This window comes from Lissotriton helveticus, chromosome 1_2 (assembly GCF_964261635.1).
Source record: "Lissotriton helveticus chromosome 1_2, aLisHel1.1, whole genome shotgun sequence".
NCBI lineage: Eukaryota > Metazoa > Chordata > Amphibia > Caudata > Salamandridae > Lissotriton > Lissotriton helveticus.
The window spans coordinates 251,939,716-251,963,345 of NC_136058.1; the positions used below are offsets into that span (position 1 = coordinate 251,939,716).

A 23,630-nucleotide genomic window follows, 5' to 3' on the forward strand; every position below is an offset into this window, starting at 1 on the left:
CAAAGGCTTTTATCTATTCATTTACCATAGGTTGATTTATTTGAGAAAAAAACGAATATTTGATGATGAGCAAACACAATTAATAAAACCCTTCAATCAACTGTAATATAAAAATAAGACCCCCCACTCCAAAAATATTAAAATCAAAATAAAGCAAGAAGTAAACAGAGACTATAAAAGCCAATGTTCCCTATTATGACACTTTCAAAAAATATTGAAAATTGGGGCAATTTATCCATGGAAAGCAATTGTCACATGGAGATCTTAATGAATCAGTCAAATTTTGCATGAAAATATTTACTGTTGTGACAGGACCAGAGGCGAGGATTATGCTAATAACGTGGCCGGCAAACACTCAATCAGGAAACCTTTGAAGGGTATTAGGTTGATAACTCCACTGGAACCACAATAGTCATATTGGTGGGAGTTAAAAAAGGATTTTCAGTTCCTGAAAACATGGATTTACTCCTAATTCACACCTAAAATTGCAAATATATTAATGGGGACATAATTAGTTTCTTTGGGTTTGGGTAAGAATAGAATTGACACGTTGGAAAGGACAGAATGAGACTCTAAAAGGAGTTCCACCTGGTTTAAGCCAGCCCAACTCATTCTTATGTCTTTCAGACTGAATAAGGTAATTTGAAAGAACATTCAAAAGATATTCTACTATGTTGCATTTAGCTAATTATTTTCCCTTTCCCAACAAACTCCCCTTGCCCCCAACACACACACACACACACACACACACACACACACACACAATGTGGATTTTGTTTCTTTTCATAATTTAGAACTTTATTTGAAATATTTCAAGTTTCAGGATATATTCAAATAGAAAGTAAATAAAGGTATAAAAAGGGCTACTGGAATTATGTGATTGTTTGGCTGTGGCATTTTTTTGCATGACTATGGATGTTCTGCATTTGGCACATATTCACCATCATAATCTGTAAATTGTAAGAAAAACGACATTTGTGTCTAGCTCAAATGGTGCAAAACGTACTAAAATTGCGGCAACATGTAGTGCTGCTCAGTGGAACACCCTTTATATAGCTTGACTGGTTACCTTTCTGTTGCTTATTGTTATATTTGGGTGTGAAAATAGTACTAATGAGGGGCAACCTATGCCCAAACATGTTTACCACGCGTAAAAGTTTTAAAATAATGATGTAATATTATCATAAAATGTGCTGTATTACTCCACATATAATTGGCCTTTTCTTGCTGCACAATTTACTCAACCCTGCTGCATACTTTGGCCCTCTATGATTTCAGTGTCCCTGGATAGAATATTGAGGAAGGGACATAGGGCCAGTTGTACTAAGAGTATGTTCATGAAAAGGGGAGTCATCTGTCAGGAGGATCACACACACCTGGTGTTTCCCTCAATGCATATAAACCTAATTTCTCGTCACAGAATCAAAAGTAAGACTTAGGCAAGCTAAAACCGTTAAGCACTTGAGAAAGTGAATATGATTAAAAAATCCACCACCTGTAAGCAAGTAATATCCATGCTTGTTAAATAGACATTGGTGCAACATAAATTAAGAGTTTTATAACACATTAGAGAATAGTAGTACAGAATAATTCAAGGTGACCTCACAGTGAATTGTGTTGCCTTTCTACATTTGTAATCCGGTAACCTTCCAAAAACATCTAGGGCCTGTTTTAGACTTTGCAAACACTACTCCATCAGTGTTGTAGAGAATATTACGTCCACCACTTGGACTGTTGTCTGCCAAATTTAGATCTTACTACTGGCCCACTTTTGATCTCTGTACCTTGACAGGAACCACCTTCATTGAGGTTCAAGGCAAGGAACCAAAAGGTTGACAGACACCTCCATATAGTTTGGTGGATGTCCACAATACTTTTATAAACTTTTTGTTTTTCAACAGTGAGAGTTTGGTATTGAAAAACAACGAATATAAAGACCCCTACACTCAGGGAGATTTTCCGTAGGTATTGGGGGGTGGTCATTATTTGTTTTTTTCTGTGTCATCCTAGTTGGCTACCTTCACAGTGATGCTGGCCTGCAAGAGACAGGGGACCAGCATCCCTTTGAAAGTATTTCAAAGTGGATTTTTTAATGCAGCCTAAGTTTCTTACAGGAAATCCTGATGCTTAAAAAAGTATATAAATATGGGTTTTGGACACTACAGTGAGAACAGGCAGTGTTCCCAATTGGTCCACTCCCTACTCCAGCTGGAGCTGTTCCCATGATTCCTAAAGTAGAAGGGGTCCAAAAGAGTCATCTTCCATCTTGCAAATGAGTTACCACCTCAATTCGGGTCACAAACCTTTGAGCTGGGGAATAGTTTGGAATTAGGGTTGCAAACTATTGATACATTAGTTACCGATCAGTAATATTGAAGGGATGCCCCAGCCACACCAGTACCAAATTGTAAATCAGTAATAATTTGTAAATGCATTCAGAAAAAATGTTTCAGAATCACTAAATCAGTTTAGTAAACTAGAAAAAGGGATTTAGCAGTCGTAAAAACTTTGAATTAGAAAATCTGAGAATTTCCACCAGTATAACATTTGTACCCTGGTCACTATATTTCTATCAGGTCATCAGAAGGGTCATAAGAAAGAAATCTGGTGAGGCGGATTCTATTGTGGCTCCAGACAATAGAAAGTAGTAGACCGGGTCTCCATGTACAATGTGCCCTGAATTCACTTACTGACAACCTCAATATGGAGGTCTCATATGCAAATTTTAAAACAGTGCCCCCAAGACGATCGAGAAGATCAACAGAGTTTGTTCTGTGTACATTTGATAGAGCATCTTCAATGCCCTCTATTAAATGCACACTTTGGAAACTTTGCTGCCTTTCAACTCGATCATTCTAGGAGATGTTATCATGGTCTCAAATTCTCTTTCTGAGTACCTCAATGTGGCAGTCTCTATATACAACCTTTTCATCAATGTCTCTTAGGACGATTGAGCTGAAGACCAACTGTGTGTGTCTCATAGAGAATCTTTAGTGTCCTGTCAGACACAAACAGGAGAAACTCTGCTAGTTTTCAACTCAAACATGCTTGGGAACCTTATCATGGACAATGAAATTTGAAATTCACTTGACTTCACTGTGGAGACCACCACTGCAGCCTCTTTGTCAAAACTTAAGGCACACCAATTCACCTATACCAACCTCTTATACAAGCTTTGCATCAGCAGAACAGCACATGGAGAAACTCTAAACTGTATAGAGTGATGTATATGTGTTCTACTTACTAGCTCACAGATGACTGCAAACACATGCTTTATATGATGTTGTACATGCATGGACCAGTTTTAATCACATAAATGTACATTCCTATCAGCTCTACGAGTAGGTCTGAAGTGTGCAGAGTATCAAGGTGCCACAGAATAGTGTGCAGCAGGAGGCAAATTCTAATGGGTGCACAAGTTGATGTGTAATAGGGGAAACATGGTGATGTGCTCCATGTCATATGTGACATCTTCAATAGGAATGAACATACCTGAAATTGCTGCAAAATTAGGCATAACTACGCAAAACACATCTCACATGCAAACAATTACCAGAGCGGTCCGGTTCAGGTAAACATTCAACTCAAAATTGTAACAGAATTAATATCCATTTTTTTGCATTAAAAATCTGCAGTTCACGTTCAAGTTTGTAGTTTTGCAGTCAAACATTCCCCGAAGGGTTTGCTCAGGTAAAAAAATCCCCTGAAAGCCTGCTTGTGTTAGAAAGATTACCTGAATAGTGCTTATCTCCGAAATGTATGAGTGAATCTATAGGTAAGTGTTTAGATGCGTGTGTAGATGCAGAAATCGCTGAGTGGATTTTTAGAAACTTGAATTGGTGTGTCAATGGTTTCAAATATGGTACTCCATATTTTATAATGAGTGTTGAAAGGTTATACTAGTGTATGATGAGATGTATCAGATTGTCACATGGATTATGGCATCAGTGATGTCATCAGTGATGTCATTTGAGATGTCATCAGTGATGTCACTGACCATGTCATGAATGATGTAATATGTGACATCATCAGCAGTGGATTGCGGGTGAGCGAGTTATAGTTAGTACAACTAACTATAACGGAGAAATTTAAATGGTTTTGTATGAGTGAAATGTCCAGCTAACTATAACACCCCTAAAACCTATGGTTTTTTCAGTGAATTTCTAAGGTTTTTAAATGCTAAATTCCTAACTATAACATGTTTGAAACCTATGGTTTTTTCAGTGAATTTCAAAGGTTATATATATATATATATATATACACACACACACACACACACACACACACATATACACACACACACACACATATATACGCACACACACACACACATATACACACACGCACACATATACACATACACACACATATAAACATACATACAAATTGTTTTAGCCTCAAAAAGAAAATCTTCAGCCGAATTTTCTTATTTGAAAAAACAAAAGCAAATGACCTCCCAACCATCAGAGTTTCCTCCCATGGCGTAGGGCTCTTTGAAATGTTTTTACTTTCACTTTGCACCATGTGAAAGGAAAAACTTTCCATTTGTTAACCAACTCTAAATAGGGTGCACAAACAAATACAAAACTTCCAACATCCCTTACTCTTTTGGGCCATCAGAGATGTATGTCAGCAGCGGTGATGGAGAAGTCAATGCTGCTGACATTGAATTTCAGGCCATTTTTATACAAGGTGGGGGAACCTTCAGTAAAGGCAAAAGGGTAATCCATTGCTATTGCGATGGAGTACCCTTTCAGCCACACGGCGACAGAGTACCCTTTTAGCCACACTCTAAATCAAGCCCAAAGTCTGAACTTAGAAATCTTGACTGGGTGAAAGTATTAAAAGTACCCCCACGGTGAGAGGCCTCCCCTAGGTGAAATTCAAATGTTCCCGCTAACTCCTCATTCAACACCTATCTGACATTGTGGATTGTTCCTCAGATACAGCCTGCTGCCTTGGCTTACTGAAGGATTTTGACTTTCAGTAACAAGCTAATGTGCCATGGTAGCACTATAACTGAGTCAAGCCTGGTTGGTGTACCCAACCTGCGCTCCATCGCGGTCGACCTGAATTCACACCTAGGTCCCAGTCGATCACGACCAGTTGACCTGCTTTGATGCTTAGTGCTTTTGTTAGCTATATTTACTTTAAATGCTTTTAAAAAAATCATAATTCCAATTCCTCTTAATACATTTTTGTCTTTTTTGATGTCATTATGTTCATCAAAGTATCCTCTGACTTTATAAATTGGAGATTTTTATTATATTGTGTTTTTTGCTTTTTAACTGTTTTGGTACATCTAAAAGGTTTGCAAACGTTCTGCTCTGTGCTAAAGCTACTGGGACTTTAGCTCAAGTTTAAATTACTGAAACTTTAACTGGACCCAACAAAATTATGACCTATTTATTTGTGGCAGACTACTGATGGAAATGACAATCTTTTGCATAGAATCCCCCAGATTTTTGGCATTGACTGTTCTGTTGGCTATAGAACTCTGTACACTTTACCACTGCTAACCAGTGGTAAAGTGTTAGTGCTCCTCCTTTTAACATGTTCCCAGTGGGCTGAAGATCACAGTGCACCACACACAGCAGTGACACAAAAAACCCGACTCCCGGCCTACCACTGTAGCCTGGCAGAGCGGTTTTAAAACTGCCAATTTGACCTGTTAAAATAAACCCTTTTTGATAGGTTCAAACCGTCCTTTTAATACTAGTAAGGTAGGACATAGTGCTCATAAATGCCGGGTGAGTGGCATTTGAAAGTAGGACATGCATAAGTTTAATGTTTTACATGTACTGACAGTGAAAAAGCATGGATTACATTATTACCCCTTATAGTTTTAATTTCAGATTGGCAACAGCTAGAAAAATATTTGAAGTACTCTTTTTAATAGGTATCCAAAATCCTATGTAATGTTACAGTCAAATGTGATATAACAATTAAAGAAATATTGCCTGCTCTCTACCTAAAGACTCTAGGGTCTTTCTGCAAGTTTTCTATCAATCATCTAACAGCAGACGACACCCTTGCAGTAAGGTGTGAATTGTTCTCAGGCCAGGAATAAAAATCCGTGGGTGAGGGGAGGTGTTGTCCTTCCCTGAACAGAATGGCCATGGTAATTGTGACCGGGCCTTCAGTTACCTTCAAATGAGGCCTATCGAGTCACAGGCAGACAAGATCACACATAGGCCTGCACCCCTGAATTTTCTCCGGAGTCAGACAGACACCAATCCCCGCAAGAGAGGGACCTGCGCCAGAACTGGTTTACAGTGACCATAGGGTAGGGGTTTCCTATTTCCATAGCCACACATCTGGGTGGGTACCTTGAGCTCTGACCAGGGGAAGAACGCTTTTGCTATGGATTTAGGGACAGAGAGGCATTGTGGGATTGGTTACAATACAACTCACACGTAGTCCTACAAAGGTGGGTAGGGTGAGACCTGGGAACTTTCACCCTGTTGCTTAGGGAGTTGCCCCACCCATAGGCTGGTGCTGGGCTTACATTTGGCAGCACCTTGTACCAAAGACCCAGGAAAGTGACTCCAAGGGTCATAAACCTGATATCCTCTTTGAACTACAGGGACACACTAAGCTTCAAGAGGCATTTTGTTCTGCATTACCAACTGATCAGTTCCAACTGGACCTGCCCTGAACCCTGTTACAGGCCTCGGCAGGAGCGAGTGTTGATCCCCCAAGTGCTGCCCTCAAGGTCCTGAACCCTTGGCTGTGATCAAAGTGTACTCCTCCTGCGTATCCCCCCACCAGCACCTTGAGACCCTCACAGGTGAGTAGCGTGCTTTAAACCGCCTGATTGATTAATAGCTTTATTGATTCATTCATAAAACCTAGGAACTTTTTTTGAGGCCACATTTTCACCTCATGAACCGCCAAGAGACTAGGACCAACCTGTCAAGCTGTTCTGCCAAGGATGCATCACAGATGGTATCCAGTTTGCCACAGCCCAGACTACGTTCATCTGTGCATCAGCAATCCAATTCAGTGGGATGAGTTTGACAATGTCGTGCCCCCTTTCACTGCAGCCTGCAGTCTTTCCCCACTGAGGAAATTTGACTTCCAGAAAAGTTTTGAAGTCTGAACATAGAAAGCTTCACTGGACCGAGCCTCTGCCTGCATAAGATCAATGTTGAGACCTGTTTAGGTAAGAAATTTGGACTTTTGCCATCCAAGCATTGCCTGCCTTTGTTGATGGTTACACCGAGGCATCTTCCTTCTGCTTCCCACTGTCGCCAAGCCCATCTTTAGCCACAGACTTCTTGCCTTGGCCTGCTCAAGATTCCTGCTTTGTGAAATGTTTCTAAATCCGAAGACGGGACGAACCTAAGAACCAAGGTGAAGCCTTAGTGCAGGTTAAGGGTGACCAGATGACCGCAATTGATGTTCTAAAGCTTTTTGGTGCTTTTTTTTAAATTCAAACTTTTAAAATGTATATGTCTGGTTTCCTTTATTAGAATGTAGTTGTTTTGGTGTCCTTTTATTTATTTATTTAAACTCTCTAGTTTACTAAATTTGCTTGGGGTTTTTGTTGTTTTATTTTTTTAAATTCCACTTTGCTTAACACATAATTAGTACATCTGCACGTCTGGCTGGGCTATACAGCACCAGCTCTACTGCCCCCAGAGTTCCTGCAACACATAGGTTCAATTAGTGCCCATGGGACTTGGGTGTTATGCACGATTAGTGATATGGAAGATGGTCAAAGTCTACGTCACAAATGTGCAAATATTCATTTAATAGTTGATGCCTAGCACTAGCACTGGCTTTACCAAATCTTCACTGTAAAGTATTCAATCTTATTGGTCAACTTAAAGGCATGGACAATTCCAAACCAATGGTGAAGCACTGGGAATATGCCTCTTCATGGGATCCAATCACGGCCAAGTACCCTTAAATTGTCACTGACACTGAACTTGTGACTCAAACTTCAACTAGAAGTGAGCAGATTTTAGTTCCTCAATCAACTGATCAGACTGTGAACAGCTGCTGCCGCCTTCCCTCGATTCAAGCATGTTATGATGGTGCTTAGAACATGCTATGGCTTGAAGTTAAATTGTTGTATTCCTCATTATACAAGTAGCCAGTTATTATTGAAGAGACTTAAAAGTGTTATTGAAGAGACCTAGCATTTAACAGCAATTTTCACACTAGGGTAGGTGGGACATGCCTCAACCATTCCATTTACTTTCCAAGCAAAAAGTCCATCAAAGGGTTAATGTTTTTCCACTTACAATTTTTCGGATAGGGTTGCGGCGCCATCTGCAAAGAACCCTCTGATGCAAAGCTCATTCAAGGCGTATTCAATCCGAGGCGGGGTGAAAGAGATCAGCTGAAGGAAAGACAGGAGGATTAGAAGGCATTTGCATTTCATTCACACACTGAGCATGAGAAATGTGATCAGCACGTGCCATTGAAAGATGCACATGCGCGAGCGCGTTTACTTTCACTATGTTATATAGCTATGTTCAGTCAGTGCTTAGTTTGTAAAAAAAAAAAAATATATATATATATATATATATATCCACAAGGAACCGTTTTCTCACTGGATTCTACAACAAACGGATACGGACCACAATAGTAGTGCAATTATATATATTATATATATTCACTGAACAACCCATAGTTAGTTGGACATTTCACTCGTACAAAACCAGTTAAATTTCCCCGTTGTAGTTAGTTCAGCTAACTATAACTCGCGCCCCCGCAATGCACTGCTGATGTTGTCATATATTACATCACTCATGACATGGTCAGGGCCATCACAGATGGCATCACTGATGACATCACTGATGACATCACGGATGACATCATCCATGTGATAATTTCATGCATCTTCTCACACCCTAATATAAGTTTTGATACACCCACTCTAAATTACAGATAAAAGGTTGAAACATACTTATGCAGGCCAAGCGACAGCTGCTATGCTTCTGCAGGTCTGAAAACTCTGGTGGAGTCCCAGTTAAAGTTTTGTCAGGCCTGGGAAATGGTCCCCTACTCATGCGCCCCACTTGCTGGCCCATAGTGTCACAAAATGTCCAGAACAGAATTCCCAAGACCTAGCAAGGGCTCCCCTGCCCTCGTAGGGAGGAAAGCTAGAACCAGGTACAAGATAAAGCTTTGGTAGGTCCTGCCTCCCTGCCTGCCTGGGGCTCAGACTCGCTCTTTATGTCCTGGATGGCCTTGCACCCATTGCATTCTTCCGGTGGCCTAGTAGGGGCTGCTGGGCAGCTAGGGGCAAAAGGCTCTTACTGGACTAAAGCGAAAGTTCCAGCAGGCTCCCGCAGCCTTGTCTTCATGGCTTAAGGTTCCAGCCACCAGCCTTGAGTGTTCCTCCATTCCCAGCCTAACACCCCTGAATTCAACCAGAAAGTTTTGGCCATTACTCGTTGGATTGGATGATGCTTACAGACGTTCAGACTTTACAATCGCCTCCCTTGGCTCAGTAAGAATTGAATGGTAAGAACAGGTGTTGAGCTAGTCAGTCTCTACGAGTGATCATTTTAGCTTTTGCCCAGCATAGGCTACAGTCATTCAAGCATTACTTGCTTCACACATGGTACACAGACTCCGAGAAAACCTCCCTCTCGTGAACAATGTGTTCTTTTGCACACAAATCATCCCCACGGAGGCAAGCATAATACATTTCACACATGCCTAATTATAAAGTGATGTCTATGTTGCTTGAAAAAATGCTATGCTTTGGAAAAAAACAGACTTTTGGGGCCAGTGACATAATTACAATTATCTTTAAATACGACTTTTGGACACGGTTGGTGAGCCTGTTAATCGGAACAGCAATTCCCAGAATCCTGAAAAGGACGTATTCTGTTACTATGGTAAGAGAAAGGAGAGTGATGCAACTATACAACTAAAAGTCTATGTTTATAAAAATATTTCATAGGAATCTTGAGGAGTCGGTTTATTCAGCCAGTAGTTTATTTCATCCCACTGGTATGTGTTCTCAAGCTTCTGATACACACAATATTCACTGAACCCCATCACCTTAATGTAAGTCGGTAAGTTGTGATACCCTCCAGTGCTAGTAGGATACTGGCGGCAAAGCTGTCATGATTACCTATGATACTATTCTGCGGATAAAATACCCATAGATCTTCAGTGCCATTTGAGATGATTGAATAGTTAAATATGTTGCAATCAACTGGGGACCAATATCAGCTAAACAATATTATATTTTTGACAGAGAATTACAACTCTGAATGGTTTCAAGGTGGAGAAAAACTGGAAAATGTTAAATTCTACCTGAGTGCAGGTGTGGTCTTTACTCCAGCCCTAAAACGGATGTCGACTTGCAAAAAAACATATTGGGTTCAATTTACAAGGAAAGTCAGATATCAGAAAATTACTGTGCCTTCATCTGGACTTAATTTTACGGCTTTCTGGGATTCACAAATGTTCACAGAAGTATGCCAGGAAAGCTGCACCAGGTGCAGGTCTGCAAGTGTACTTCTGCGAACGTCATGTGACATTGCCATTGTGGAGCAAGTCCCCTTGCTATGGGAAGGTCATGTGACATTCCCGTTGTGGTCCAAGTCCCCTTGTTCAGGGAATGTCATGTGACATTCCCATTGTGGTCCAAGTCCCCTTGTTCTGGGAAGGTCATGTGACATTCCCATTGAGGTGTGCAAGTCCACTTTTTTCTTCAAAGGGAAAATATTATTTCTTGTGGAAAAAGCCTTTCGCCTCAACCTCTATCAAGTCCGGGGCTGATCCAATCCCCTTCCCACGCAGGATGTTTATTTAGTCTAACTTGGTCTGGCGTAGACATTTGACCCTCACAAAGAGCACTGTGCAATGCCCATTTTCCCAACCCATAAGTGGGATTTATGGGTAAAAGAATATGGCATTCGTGGTACAGTTCTCCACATAAGTAAATAGGTGTACACCTGTCAGAAATTGCTTGCTCACTGTACCTCTACAGAGACCAACAATTTGAAAATAAGCGTTGGCATTGACCTAACAGGGATTGCTCAGACGCAGTTGATCAGCTACTGCCCTGCTGCAAAGAAGCAGGAGCTATCTTTAAATGGTCAATGAACACATGCTTGTATTCTTGAGCTTTAATCAGACAGTGACTTCCATAGCGTAGGTCTCCAACAAGCATTTGTTCAGCATCCAAAAGCAATTTGAATTTGTTCTGGTTTAGAAGGCAGTACTGTGAGGTATACATATTGCTGGTCAGTTGAATGGCTGAAATTGTGGACTTTGGGTACGGGTAGCATGTTCTTGCTTTGGGAAATATTGCAAACACACTTAAAGCTAATCGTTAGCTCAAGGGAGCCTTTTCAAACAGGAGAGGGTGGGCGTACACTGCCTAACACTCCAGCACTCAGTTTGCCCCGATGCATCATAATAAGTGCAGTGCATGATAACACATTCTTCGGTGTCAGGCTTTAGTTTTTCACCCTTGTTGGTGCAGCCAGTGCTGATTATATCTCTAGACACATGTTTCAGGATAATTGTCCTATTTCAGTAGAGAGCAACACTTTTTTGAGGAGTGCTAGAGATGCTGCACAAAGTCTTCTCAGGTCCCAGTTCCACTTGCTGACGAGCTTTGGAGATGCACCTGTGTGCCTGTGAGTAGTACTGTTACCTAAGAGAAGCTTGGTAGCATTTCCAGCATCCCCAGATGATTTTTCTTTGCTCTCTAACACTGCTGCTCTCTACTGATGACAGGCTCAACCCACAAACACATCTCTAGAGATATACAGCAATGGCTGCACCAACTTTGGTTAAAAACTCTATCTAATTTTGAAGTAAGTTTGAACTGTGTACTGCATTTACCAGGATGCAAAGGGGCGAACTGTGCTTGGACTCTGAGGCAGTGTGTTCCCAACCCCTATTCTGTTTAAAAGGTTCCCTTGAGCCAGCAAGCTGACGAGCTTTGGAGATGCACCTGTGTGCCTGTGAGTATTACTGTGACATGAGAGGAACTTGGCAGCATTCCCAGCAACCCCAGATGATTTTTCTTTGCTCTCTCACAGTGCTGCTCTCTACTGATGATAGGCTCAACCCAGAAACATGTGTCTAGAGATATACAGCAATGTCTACACCAACTTTGGTGAAAAACTCCAGCTAATTTTGAAGTATGTTTGAACTGTGTACTGCATTTACCAGGATGCAAAGGGGCGAACTTTGCTGCGACTGTGAGTCAGTACGCTGCCATTCCCCATTCTCTTTAAAAGGCTCCCTTGAGCCAGCAAGCTGACGAGCTTTGGAGATGCACCTGTGTGCCTGTGAGTGGTACTGTGACCTGAAAGGAACTTGGTAGCATTTCCACCAACCCCAGATGATTTTTCTTTGCTCTCTAACACTGCTGCGCTCTTCTAATGATGGGCTAAACTCAGAAACACGTGTCTAGAGATACACAGCAATGTCTGCACCAACTTTGGTGAAAAACCTTGGCTAATTTTGAAGTAAGTTTGAACTATGTACTGCATTTACCAGGATGCAAAGGGGCGAACTGTGCTGGGACTGTGAGGCAGTGTGCTCCCAACCCCCATTCCAACCAATGAAAGTTCTCCTGACCTGGTGCTATTATGGGTTTAAAAGCATCTGTTGCAGAGTTCCTTGTGTGTCCAGCCATTCTCAGGCAATAACAAAAATGTTGAGATAACTCTGGTGATAAATGTTCCTGCTGGAGAGATCCAAGTTATGTCTAATGGATTTTTGACTCCCCATACAGTAGCACGGAGAGTTAATATGCCTGCTGCACAGAAGGTGTACCATGCAAATCACAGAACTTTATTTTATGTGGATAGCTCAGTGGGTTACTGTTTTTGCCACAGGGATCCTTTTGTTACTTGCAGGTGATAAGCTACAATCCTAAAATTGTAAGGTGACCTATGAACTGTTATCTAAGAGCTGCATGCAAACTGCATAGTACGGTTAGATTGTTATATTCCCCCGTATTTTAATATCCTAATGTTGCTAAAATTGGTGTGTTTGGGTGGAAATGCATACCTATTAGCAAAGCCAATCCCATCCGCTGTGGTACATTTTAAATCCTGAGCAAACACTCTTAAAATATACTCCCACACCAATAATCCTCATGGTCTTATGCCCTACACTGGTATAAGTAGCATTATAAACTCATTAAATGTATGTGAGAGAGGGTCTATGAAGAGATATGGGGTACTGTTGGATGGTGGTAGTGAGGGAATCCGGGGGAAGGGCACCAAAAAAAGATTGCTTCCCCGGGTGCCACCAGCGCTAAAGCCGGCCCTGCCTCCTATGCCATAAAAATATGGGAATTAATTTATGATTTGATGTTGTGAGAGTTATGCCATCCTGCTTTGCCAAACCCACAGTTCCTCTCCCCATTTACAGCATGAGAAATGCTGACTGACCAGAGGTGGAGCCTCCGTGACAGAGCCAGTAATCTTTTCCACAGGCCAACACTTTTCATGCACCAGGAGGTCACACGTCTTAAAAGGATCGTTCCAATCCTTATGTTCCCATCTCTGCCACACGAGGCATGGGGTACCTGGGCAGAAAAAACATTGTCCCTCATGTGCAGGGTGGAAATGTCTTATTTGCTAGGGGAAGAGGTTTTTCTATATGAACTACAAGCCACCTCGTCGGGGGCCTGCTTTGAAACAGAAATAAAATGCAGAGCAGGACAATAGTGAACATGTGGCTTACTCTGCACAGAGATCTCTGGCATCATGGCAGAGATCTCTAAATATAGGATACCCAGCTAAGATCTAATTGAAGTCCATGGTCTAGCCTGAAGGGTCCTTTGGCCAACATTCCATGCAATCTAAAGTTTGGGGATGCAAACATTGGTAAGCCACTAAAGAGGCCAGTGCTGTACTATATAGTGGCCATTAGCCATGGTCTCTACTGAGGAGGTTCTGAGATAGGTGGAATTAAAATATTTATTTTTGCAGCTGCAGAATATTGTCCAAGATGTTACTTGGGCTGAAGTGACCGAGGCCTCCATGGACAGAATGTAATCAAGGACGAATCTCAAGTTACGTACTTTGGGTTTCAGAGTAATGGTCTAATTAAACAAATGGCAAGGAAATATTTCAATTAATTTGTAAAGAACTGGTATGTGATCCAAACAAGATGACTTTATTATTGTGCCTATTAGGTTATAGCCCAAATCTCCTTTATCAAAGCATCAATAATATTAGTCAAATATCTGAACTAAGAGTGTGTTCAGCTTCAAATCCTTCTGTAGGCTCATGACGTGTGCTAATAACACTTGAAAAAGAAAGATCAACCAGAAAATATTTTTAACTGATTGTTCCTTATTCGAAAATAAAGAAAATGAGAAGAGTTTGAGCGTGTTCTCTTGACTTCTCAAGCTCAGAAACTTTATCACAACAGAGGAGAAACACTGGCTTATTTATCGCAACACTCTTTAACTCAACTTGTTATAGGTGCACGCCTAAATATTAATTGTAGGACTCTCTGGGCTTAGCAGAATATTACTTCTTCATTGAGTCCTTGTCCACTGACCAATCCTCTCTGGACGGGCTCTAGCTTGAGGGTCAAGGAGCACTGTGGTGTTTTCTGTGCAGGATCCAAAATGCTAATATTGATTAAGATCATCCTGTATTGTGTGCGTGATTGAAAGGGCATCTTGGCAAGGGTCAAAATAAAGGGGGATGTTATCTGAGAATCCCACTATCTCAAGCAGTAATAAGATCTGTGTAATGCCAGGATTGCATTTTCAAATTCAGGCATGATTTATGAAGTTCTAAATAGTACATCTCACACAGCAAAAGCTGGGCCTAATCTTACCATACAGTATCAAGATAAACACAGCCCAGGAAAATATTACAAATCATGCAAGAGTGCAAAATGTGTTCCACAGTCACAACATGTACCTCATGCCCTGCAGCCTCAAGGAGAGCTTTGGTTTCTTGTATGGCCCGCCGTGCACTGGGAGGTGGCATAAAGTAGCCATCTGTATCAAAGTAGCCAATCCGGAGTGGCTTCTTACTGGAGTACACCTGTAGAGAGCAGAAAAGCAATATGAACACACAGACTAGTCACTGCCACAGCCAGTCAGCCACTGTGACCACTATGACTCAGTCCATATAGCAACATGGAGGGACACATGAGATAGCAGTGACTATACTGGATTTCAGGTTGATGAAGTAGTACCCACATGCATGTTTTTGCATGTAATGCCATTAAATTCCAATAGCGTTGAAAATACTGTAGGTAATATCAGCCTGAGCCAAACACATTGACAGACTCAACTTTCAATCTCCTCTTGAACCACCATTTAAGCACCGTTATATGATCTTGAAAGTCCTCATTTATTTAATCTTTTGAAAAGTGCCACAGATTAATACATCCTCTGGATTTAGCTTCATGTGTGGGTAGACCAAACTGTGCACTTGTCCCAGTGGAGCCAAAAAGCACCTCGAACCTGATGTACAGAGTCATTTTCAGATCGCAACCCCTGCGATTTGCAAAATCACAGGGTCAGCATCGCCACATTGCATTTTTGCATGTAAGAAGCCCATTTTGCAAGTCGGAAAAGCATTTCTGACTCACAAAATCGATTTACTGATCCATATGAATGGTAATTTGGAAGGAACTTGAAAGGGTGTTCCTTCCTAATTGCGATTCAGCATAGTATGCATTTATGGTTTTAGTCTGCAGTTGTGGTCTCAAACCATTGATCAGTTGCCTACACCTCCAGGGAGGTGGCAATTGAGTCATAAGTTGAAAGGTGTACAGTTGGGACATCTTTTCCTTTGTGACTTGTGTTGGCAGCCTCAGGGAGAGCAGTCAGAGGTGAAGATAACCGTCTGTTTCTTCCTCGTGTTTTTCTAAATGGGAACCTTTTTTTCTATAAAAAAAAAAGCAGCACCGGTTCCTTTACGGACAGGGGGTGCTTTAAAAAGAATGTTTCAGATTTTTGGAATGCAAACACTGGGATGTGCTTCCCCTCAGTGGGAATGTTTGTCTGGGCCATGCCAGCATGGCGCTTCTGTGGAGAGGAGTTGATGACATCATGGCAACGGTCATTAGGGAGCATGCGCTCTGTGAGCTCATCTCTGAGGGAACAATTTGATTCATCTGCAGTGGTGAGCTGAACAGAGTGACCGGTCATCTTTGTCTGCCTACCAAAAGAGTTGTAATCTGTTTGCACAGGACTGAACACGAATCACCAGCTCCACGCCATCCTGTGCACGGTTGTTCTCTATTCTGTAACTAGCACGAGCTTAACTAAAGAAACATCACTAGCAGTAGAGCAGGAGTTCTTTCAAATGCAACAGTGGTTCACAAACATTTAACTGTGGCCTTCAGGGCAACACAAGTAGTTCGTTATGTGTGGCAGAGCTTTGATGTGATAATAATACATGTTACATGCAAGGCAGGCCTGGTTACATGTAATAATGACACCAATACTAGATGCAATGTAGAGAGCAGTAGAGCCCAGGAACGCAAACTAAATGTATGAATGGTATTGCTAAGAAATGTATGCTCGATCCTCATGTTTTCAGTTTAGAAACTCCATGTTTCCTATCACTATTCATACGAACAGGCCAGAGTAGGAAAAATACCCCTTCTCTAGTGCACATATTGTACCCACAGCTGCATGGGACCTTATAGAGATTCAATTTGGAAGGATGAAGGGAAAGTAGCAAAATCTTCTGTATGCTTTTGCAAAGGGGCATTGTATGGACATTTTTGAAGTAAAGCAAGAGCCAAGCACAAGTGACCCCTTCTCGCTCCATGAGACATCATTACAAATAAAGGTATATAAGGTACGTATGAAGGGGTGGGGATAGACAGATGGACCACTTGCTGAGGGTATAGGGTAACAGCTCATTTCTCACTGCTGACCCAATGACAGAACAAGGTGTGCAGGAAACTATGCGTGGCTTTGCATAACATAGACTTGGTGGTGAACTACTACAGCGCATAGGTTAGATGGCTGAAACAATTACAGAACATTGGATAGGGAATAGAATAATTTGCTAGGGATAAAATAGAATGGGGGCCTTTTTAACTTTCACTCAAATTTGTATATTATCTGCTGAGTTGTTTATAACAATCACGATCATTTTACTATCCTTGATAATTAGACCAGTACTGCATAATCTTTAAAATACACATCAGTCTGTGTATGTATTGATCCAGGACTTTAACGGCGGGGCTCTTGTTTATTATCACTCCATACATCTCACAGAACTGCCTGACTCCTAATAATCCCTGCCTAAAAGAGCATAACTTGTTAGACGAGAAGTAGGAGACATCTACCAGTTCTCCTTTTCTCCAAAAAGTGTATATTTCCCTCTTGGTATGACGGTATAGATGTGACCCAATAATATTGAGGTGAGCATATCAATTTTGAGTCACTGTTTTGGGACCAGAGACGAAGGCTATAGCAAATCAAAGAAGCAACTGACTGAAGCCTAGCTCCTCATCCAGGCGTCATTCTCCACAGGATGGTAATGTGATTGGACCTTCTTTATAATATGGCAGTTCATGGCACATCTGCACACTCTGAGATATTTTCTATAACCAATATGCTTGTGATTTGTCTACCTGGTCATGGATATACATTATTTTCTGATACATTTCACACTATGAGTCTGCCTCATAGACTTGTAAATGATGCATGTACCTAGAAGATATGGTTGCTTTTCTCATACAGACCATACCCTATGGGTTACAAAATATACACTACATGAGAAAGGTATACATTATCATTCTATGATAAATAGATGGATTACAACATCAATCAACAAATATACATTTATAGTGACTAACACATTTTCAGTACCATAATAGTCATACTAAGGGGACAGGTCACAAGAGAAAGTGACTTTGAAAAAGCAAACATCTAAGCTTACCTTTAAAATCTTTGGATGTTGAGCTCATCCTGATAGCAGGAGAAATAAAGTTTCAAAACTTGGAGGCACACCTAAAGAAGCATATTTTAGAGTTCCTTCCTTTCCAAAGGTGGGATATTGAAGAAGAAGAGTAACAGAGCTCTGACTTTAGTACTGACCACATAATAAATCAAGCTCAAAGGCATGATAGTTAGGTGTTCCAGAATGGTGTGTTTTATATATATTTCAGGTCAGCTTCAATATACTTTGGGTCTCGTTAAGAACCAATGTAAGTGTGATCGATTTTGAAGTTGTACGATCACAGTTTCTCGTTTCAGCGATAAGCCTAGTTCCTGCAGAAAGTGGTACCTTGGACGGGGCAAGGTGTATCTTGGAAACTCCTCCAAGTAAAGATATGCCATAGTCTAATGCCAGTAGTACTAGGATTGTACAACCTTTTTTAAACCATCTTCAGGGTGAACATTTTAATCCTCTCCGGAGTCCAAGCAGCTCCATTTAATAAGGAAATTATGGGAATTTGGAGTTACCGTTTCTTGTGTAAAAATCCCTCAGATTTAGAGCAATCAATTTACCGATTGACTGCAGAGCAACACATGTATCTGTATTTGTATTTATTTAATTTGTATAACCTGAATTTCAGAGTGATTACAGAAAAACGAAGATGATCAAGCATACTATAACAGAATAGTACCATATCAACATATGATTCTAGTAGTTGTGGCACACATCTTTGAAAAGCAGGAAAACCATACATAAAAAAATGGATGAGAAACCAAACTGTGGGAACAATCTGTAAACACATGTTGATTAATGCTATGTACGTTTCCATGTTTTAGTCTCCTGCTTAGGTGACCAAATAATATATTTAATGAACTTTTAGGTTGACTCCGTTGAGACCAGAATTACCTTGTGGTAATGTGTAATGACATTGTTAGTTATAGAAGAGTTGTGAATTTGTTGTGGTAAGTCTCACAACCACCTCGACTACCATTATTTCACTCTCTGTGAGTTTGGGTAAGTGCAAGTTGTAGATCTATTAACTAATAATTTTAGGAAAGTGCTTCTTTTTGCAATTGCATGATCAACCCCATTTTTGTAGATGATGCTGCTGTTTTCAGTCTGTGCAGTTGAACTTTGCTAATCAGACCCCAGTGTATGTGCCTCGACCGCTAAAACATGCTGAAATTGGCTCTTCTCCCAATAGGCATATATAACTTACCTATAAATGCCCATTATATGCTATAAAGTTTAACCCAGGGTCTGTAAATTAAATGTCACTAGTGACTGCAGATTCCATTGAGCCACCCACTACACTGACTGTGCAAGCATGAGTGCAGGACTACCAATGTAGCCTGGCTGGGCAGTTCACATGGGTAAAGAAAAGACTAGCAAATCAAAACAAATTATTTTCTGGAACAAAAAAACATCTTACTTATGCGGATGATAGCCATAGAACGTCATTATGTGTCTGGAGGCGTTCCTCAATGTGAAATATTTTCAAATCAGGATTGTAGGAAATGAAAAGAATGATGCATCGATCTGCTGTAATAGATGTTAGACAAATTTTGCAGCAGTGGATGATTTATTTTGAAGCCTCAGCTACCAGCATATGAAAGATGTATTTACCAAATGATAAAAGAATACAACAGATGGCCTAATTCGAAAGAGCCTCCGCAGTCATAGCGGAGACTCCACACTTGTGACGGAGTCTCTGCACTCGTGGCAGAGTCTCCACACTCATGCTGTACTCTGCACACATAGCTTAGTCTTCGCACTCATGCTGTAGTCTTAGCACTCGTGGCAGGGTCTGCTCACTAATGCTGAAGTCTCTGCACTTGTGGCGGAGTCTTCACACTCATGCTGTAGTCTCTGCACTCGTGGCTGAGTCGCCGCACTGTAGTTCTCATTGTGGAGATTCTGCCATGAGTGTGGGGACTCCATCACGACTGTGGAGACTCCCCTATGACTGCAGAGGCTCTTTGTGAATCATCCCCCTAGTTTTTTAAATGACAAAGGACCTAATTTTGGATGTCTGTGGGACTGTCACTGACAGCCCGTCATTGGCAGTCCCACCGACAGCTAGGCTATCGGTCTGACCGCCGCATTACGAAGCATCTGGCCATGGACGAGCCAAAAATTTTTAGACCAATAGCCAGTCTCCGGTTCTTGGCCAGGGTAGGAGAGAAAGTTATAAACCAGCAGCTGTCTGAGTACCTGGAGGAACATCAACCGTTGGACAATACCCAGTTTGGCTTCCGAAAATACCACGGAACGGAAACCGCCCTCATTAAAGCCGCCGATGACATCAGGGTCATTAGAGACCAAGGGGGCACAGCAGTACTTGTACTGCTGGACCTCTCTGCGGCTTTCGACACCGTCGATCATTCCATCGGGAGCCATAAGCCTACTAGCATCTTTTCTGTCCGGCAGAACTCAGACAGTTACGCTAGGGCCATTACAATCAGCTGAGCTGTCAGTACCTTGCGGGGTCCCCCAAGGCTCATCCCTGAGTCTGACACTATTTAATATCTATGTGTTGGACCTAGTTAGAGTCATCAAGCAATATGGGATGGGCCTTACCTCCTATGCTGATGACACCCAGCTAGTCCTCGCCATCAACAACGACGGGGAAGAGGTGGCGGAGCGTTTCCAGGAGGGTATGCAAGCAATCGGAGAATGGATGTCCTCAAGCTGCTTGAAACTGAACTCCGAGAAGACCGAGGTGGTTATTTTCGGAAAACTCTCCCCTTGCTGGTCTTCTATTTGGTGGCCTGCATCATTTGGAACCCTGCCCAACCCTGTTTCGAAGGTCAGAAATTTGGGAGTTATGTTTGATGAACATCTTAACTTCTCCGCTCATGCTAACCAGACAGCAGCTACAGCTTTTTACAAGTTAAAACTGATTAAAAAAATTATGCCGTTCCTGCCTGATAGTGCAGGCAAAACTTTGGTTAGTACTCTGGTACTATCCTCACTCGACTACTGCAATGGCATTGAGAGAGCACAAATCTGAAAAATGTATAAGTACACCATATTTACAAGCACGTAGTGTTAGTTTAAATTGTATTACACAAGTGTCAATTTATATAGTGAAAATATATGAGTGTTTGTTTTAATTAGAATAGATACATATATAAGTGTGGAAAACTAATGTAGAGGTTGTAGAAATGTTAAAATGATGTTGGAGTCACACGTTAGATGACTAAGTGAAAACGAAATGTAATTCTGCAAACCATGAAAATGTGTAGGCCACATGGCATTTCACAGGAAACGAAAGATGCTGCTACACTTTTAGTGACGTGGATTCTAATGTCATTTGAGTGCAAATGTATTATTAGGCATAGTATTGAAATATATGTTTTACATAGATGTGTTATATTTTAGTATATGTGTGTTAGTTAAATATCGTTTAAACAAAGAAATTAAATGTGCATATTGCAGAGGCCCGTTTCATGTAATTTTCGTAGGCCTGAATAGAGAAAGTTGCTTCTTTGATCTGCCAGAGCTCGTTAAGGAGAAGTCGCACAGAGCACGAACGATAGGTCTGTTCAAAATGTTTTATGACTCTTAGATATGGTAGAGACTGGAATTTGGGGCCTACCGAGAGAGTGTCTGTTTGCAGGTGCAAGGGGAACTTAAATCAGAAATAATGAATAGGCCCTTGTTCAGAAGTGCCAGGCACAGGCCTGTAGGAGTCTTCAGGAATTTTAGGGGGTACCGCTTGGACGGAGAGAAGCCTGGGAAGCAAGGTCAACTTTAATGAAGAGTCCAGAGGAGCACCAGGACGGAATTTGCCGCTCAAAACTGCACCACGTGAGAGGCGTCGACATGGGCGTTCCTATTGGAAATGTGATTTGGTATTAGGGATAGCACCCCGGGGTGGAGTTAGAGCAGATGATCTGAGGAGCCTAAGAGAGCGGATGGGTAGGCAGATAGAGAACTAACAGACTTCAATTTGGAAACAAAGACTAAGGGAAGTGTGTGATCTTCTTTGGAAGTCACCACTGCTGACACTTTTTTAGGTAAAGATCTTGTTAAGTAGGGATGTCACTTAGTCTAGTGTAGGGACAGATTTAACTTGTACTTTTCCTTTCTGTAAATGACTCTCAGATTGCAACTCACAGCGATTCTTGCAACACTTATGCTTTTTGAGATAGATTTGATAATTTCCTTTTGCCGATTGAGAATATTCAGAGAGTACCTTTTTGTATTAATACCTGTATACCTTTTGAATCTTATTCTGAGATGTTTGTATCTCCAGATACTTTTGACTTTGAATTAAAACTTTTTAACCTTTCCCAGTGGTAAGTGGTTCTTTAGAGTGGTTTAAGTTCCTAATTGACTAACCTAGTAGTAGATTGTCTTTTACTCAATGACAGGTACCAACGATTCAGTCGACATGATTAGGGATCTGGTAAGGTAACTAGAGACCAGAAACCCCGCGTTAACAGTTGGTAGCAGTGTAGGATGGTTATCTTCTTGAGGAAGGTAATCTAGATTAGGTTAGTTTACCCCAAGGCCCCTAGAGCTAGACATCGAGAGATGAGCAGCGGAAGAATCGCGTGCCGAAGAGGGTGCTGACGGTGCGAGAAAAGCAGCAGTATCGGAGGAGAGTGAGTATAACAAGGGTCATGCGTGAACAGATTGCGGTGTTTTGTGTTGTATTTGTATTGTAATGTCTTGCGGAGTTGAATGCCTGTAGCGTGATTGTGAGAAGGTTGTGAGCGCGCGCAACCTGGAAAAATCTTAAGTTCGGGGTAGAGCTTAAGTGGTTCGGGTGTATCGAACATCCAGAGTAATTGTCGACCAGAGTAAGGAGGTCATGAGGTACCATTGACCGCCGCAGAACCGAGATAGGGGGAGTGCAAGAGTGAGTGTGTGAGTAACGGACGCTGGTCGAAAGTTACTGTGTGTAAGTAACCTATCAGAGAAGGCGATTGTCTGGACGTAAACGGAAAGACATTTCGCCAGTTAAGGTGACAATTACAGATTGACTGTGGGCGTACAGTCAAAGAAAAGTGATCGCTTGGACGGAAGTAATCATTTTTCGAAGTATGAATGGGACGCATGCATAAACGCGGAGACGAGCTGAAAAAGGAGGGGAACTGCTGCAAAGGGGGACGAGTGACGTCGGCAAGAGCCGCGCTGAGATAGGGTGGATAGTGAAGAGCCGCGACGCGATAGGACGGTTGGTGTGACGTCGACAAGAGCCGCAACGGGATTGGGCGGCTGGTGCGACATCAGTGAGAAGTCGCGTTCTGATAGGCCAGTTGGTGAGAACCGAGCTGAGATTGGTGGATTGTCATCAGGAAGTAAACAAACCGGAGAAAACAGAAACTAGTAGATTGAAAATGTTTGAAGGATATTTTTAAAAGAAAAAGGAGAGAATCTTTTTACGGGCAAGAGGCACCGCCAGAGGGTACACCAGCTCATTATATGGCAGCGAATGTTGGGCTACACACTATATTATGGATTGGGGATTGGAACAAGCTTACGGAAGGGAATGAGGAAATGTCGTTCCCAAAGTATGGGACGTTTAAGTTAGAGGTGTTACATCGGCTAAAAGCAACCATGTCCGCATTGAAACCCCCGCCTAGACCGACCCAGTTTGAGGCCCTTAACGCATGGATTAGGGCGGCGCACGACAGGAATCTGAATAGGCGTCAAGAAAGGCTGACGCGATCAGTAAGAGCAGTGCGAGATTCCAAATGGGATGAGGACGCTAAGAGATGGAGGGTACAGGCTATTGAGGTGGAT

The 23,630-nt window shown here is 41.7% G+C and overlaps 1 protein-coding gene across 3 annotated transcripts in view; it reads right to left on the bottom strand.

Moving 5' to 3' along the window:
• LOC144800563 (vitamin D3 hydroxylase-associated protein-like) overlaps nt 1-23,630 on the bottom strand; it is a 345,205-nt gene that overhangs the window by 57,013 nt on the left and 264,562 nt on the right. For all 3 annotated transcript variants that reach the window (XM_078671690.1, XM_078671691.1, XM_078671689.1), the window contains exons 8-9: nt 14,883-15,008; nt 8,253-8,350 (exon numbers count right to left, since the gene is read on the bottom strand). In XM_078671690.1, coding sequence (XP_078527816.1) covers nt 8,253-8,350; nt 14,883-15,008 — 224 coding nt within the window. The remainder of the gene's footprint in view (nt 1-8,252; nt 8,351-14,882; nt 15,009-23,630) is intronic.